This window comes from Octopus bimaculoides, chromosome 1, assembly GCF_001194135.2.
Source record: "Octopus bimaculoides isolate UCB-OBI-ISO-001 chromosome 1, ASM119413v2, whole genome shotgun sequence".
NCBI classification, from domain to species: Eukaryota; Metazoa; Mollusca; class Cephalopoda; order Octopoda; family Octopodidae; genus Octopus; species Octopus bimaculoides.
In genome coordinates, this window is record NC_068981.1 from 119,169,607 (window position 1) to 119,172,881 (window position 3,275).

Genomic DNA, 3,275 nt, shown 5'->3' on the forward strand with positions numbered 1-3,275 from the left:
AAAAGGTCTCTCTGCAGTGAATTCTGCCTAGGTAGTACTCACTTGGCAGTAAAAGAGAAATTAAATTTTTTAAAGTTTTGTAAAGTCTAATATATTCTTTTGTAGTCTTATACCATCTTATAAATATTTATTTTGCAATAAAATACTTATTGCGGAGAGACTTTTTGAACACCTTGTGTGTGTGTGTGTATTATATGTGTGTGTGTGTGTGTGAGAGAGATTATAGTATGTGTGAGGCTATAGTAGACAAACTTGCCCAAGGTGTCATGAGGGGGAGTGGACCCGGAATCATGAGGTTGGGAAATAAGCTTGTTTACCACACAGCCACATCTGCACCTTTCTGTTGCTTTTGCCTTTTTTTTTTCCATTAGCTACTTAAGTGAAGTGATTCCAAATGGAGATTAAAACCAACTATTAGTTCTGGTTTACCAACAATTTACCATTGTATTAAATTTTTGTCTGCAAAGAAAATTTAAGGGAAAAAATACATACTTACACGATTAATATGAACATAGTGAGCAGGCTCAAGATGTGTTTTTACAAAAGTAGTTTTTCCACCTGGAATTGAAATTTGAAAAATGTAAAAAAACAAAATACATAAAAAATATTTTTTTAAATCATAACTTCAAATTAACAAGCTCTTTGTAAGTTAAATGAAAAGGGTGATGAAAGCCATTAAAATGCTGAACACAAAGAAAAATGAATTTACTCTATAATTACATAACCTTAACAATGAAAAAAATTTTATTGAAAGAATGAATAAATATAGAAACTGCTACAATTTGCATAACAAGATGGGTTAAGAGAGATATTTAAATCAGTTAAACTTTTGACAAAATTTCATTGGTGTTAATTTGTGATTTTAAAGGTTAATATATACATTTTTGATTCTCCCATTGTATACCCCTAATAACTGCAACAACTATATTCTGGAGGGTGTTATTGTAATGTTCTTGAATGTGTATATACACAATGGTCAGAGAGTATTGCTAATGCACAATAAACCATGTTGAATTCTGTTTGGTGCATCAAAATTCATAATCAGCATATCTCCAAAAATTTTAGGGCCTTTCAAGATTTATCATTAAATGCCATTGATGTATTCCAATACATCCATTAACTAGCAACAATTAAAAAATATTATTAATTAACTGCTAATTCATTAAATTGGTAACATTAAAAGAGAGAGAGTTATCTAAAACCAGTTCTGAGACACATACCAGTTTATCTGCTAAAAAAAAAAAAACAGCATCAGAGAAATTATTTGTTACATTATGCAATATGGCAGCAATTAAGACTGGGCTTCATAATTAGGGCTTGAAATGCTTTTAGCCCCTGAACACATACTAACTTGTTATATGATCTGAGATTAAGCAAATAGAGAATTATTCCCACTTCATAGAATAATGTATCTTGCTTTTCCTAATTATCTTGCTTTTATAACCTAATTATTAGATAAACTTTATGTAAATACATTCAGTTTAAATGAGTTGAGCTCTTAATACAATATCTTGCTTTCTTGTTGCCTTTTCTACAATGAGTTCAATAAAAATAGAATAAAAATGATAAATATAACATTCCTGACCTGTCTACATATAGTACGACATGACTGGAAATATTTTTTATTTATCAGAGTGCAGGAAAATAGACATGGCCATAGTGGTGATGAAAGAGAGGGGGGAGAGAAAAAGAGAAAGAGAGAGGTGTTTCTTTCCTCAGAGGAAATTGTATTCATTACATCATAAAATGTCACAGCTAGCTAAAAAAAATCCCTTAATAGTAAAAGGTTGCAAAAAACAGCACTATTTCATTCCCTTGTTTAACTAATCAATTTGGGTTGCCACACTATCATATGAAAAAATAATTTATGGATAAAGGTAAAACATAAACAAAGTAATCCACTTGAAAAAGAGTACATACCTGCAGGATATCCCACCAATAAAATAAGCTAGAAAGAGAAGATAAAAACAAACTATTTCACAAAATTGTTACAAACAATTCATTTCTTCTACAACCACAAACAATTATTTAAATATAATATGCTTTACTTGAATTGTACTTTTTGGCAATTACGATTGGATATCATACATGTTGGGACTAAAGTGATTGCATTGCAATGGTCAGTGTATATATAAATATATATATATATATATATATACACACACACACATATACATATATACACACATAAACATACATATATATTCATATATATAAACATATATACATATATATATACATACATACATATATACATATATATATATAAGACATATACATATACACATACATACATATATACATACATATAAATATACACATATACATACATATAAATATACACATATACATACATATAAATATACACATATACATACATATAAATATACACATATACATATATATAAATATACACATATACATATATATATATATATATATATATATATATATATATATATATATATATATATATATATATATACATACATATATACATACATATATAAACACATATATACATATGCATATATATACATAGATACATATAAATATACATACATACATGATGGCACCTGTGTCCAGCATCGCCTTCGTAGCACTTGAGCTGGTGGCACATGTAAAGACATTCGAGCGAGATTGTTGCCAGTCCCACTGGACTGGCTCCTGTGCAGGTGGCACGTAAAATACACCGTTTTGAGAGTGGCCGTTGCCAGTACCGCCTGACTGGCCTTCGTGCCGGTGGCACGTAAAAGCACCCACTACACTCTCGGAGTGGTTGGCGTTAGGAAGGGCATCCAGCTGTAGAAACTCTGCCAAATCAGATTGGAGCCTAGTGTAGCCATCTGGTTCACCAGTCCTCAGTCAAATCGTCCAACCCATGTAAGCATGGAAAGCGGACGCAGCTATTCTCATCCATTCTCACTACATGTCCATACCAGCGCAATCGTCTCTCTTGCACACCACAACTGATGCTTCTTATGTTCAGCTTTTCTCTCAAGATACTTACACTCTGTCGGGTATGCACACTGACATTACTCATCCATCGGAGCATACTGGCTTCATTCCTTGCGAGCTTACGCATGTCCTCAACAGTCACAGCACATGTTTCACGGCCATGTAGCATGGCTGTTCGTACACATGCATCATACAGTCTACCTTTTACTCTGAGTGAGAGGCCCTTTGTCACCAGCATAGGTAAGAGCTCTCTGAACTTTGCCCAGGCTATTCTTATTCTAGCAGCTACATTTTCAGCGCACCCACCCCCACTACTA

General features: G+C 32.4%; 1 protein-coding gene across 4 annotated transcripts in view; it reads right to left on the bottom strand.

Moving 5' to 3' along the window:
* The window catches only part of LOC106871510 (uncharacterized protein F21D5.5), a 94,412-nt gene that overhangs the window by 34,879 nt on the left and 56,258 nt on the right, over positions 1-3,275 (bottom strand). For all 4 annotated transcript variants that reach the window (XR_008264649.1, XM_052969836.1, XM_014918009.2 and 1 more), the window contains exons 13-14: positions 1,921-1,948; positions 497-558 (exon numbers count right to left, since the gene is read on the bottom strand). Coding sequence is in view for 3 of the 4 variants with exons in the window: in XM_052969836.1 (XP_052825796.1) it covers positions 497-558; positions 1,921-1,948 (90 nt within the window). In the remaining variant the exon portion in view is untranslated. The remainder of the gene's footprint in view (positions 1-496; positions 559-1,920; positions 1,949-3,275) is intronic.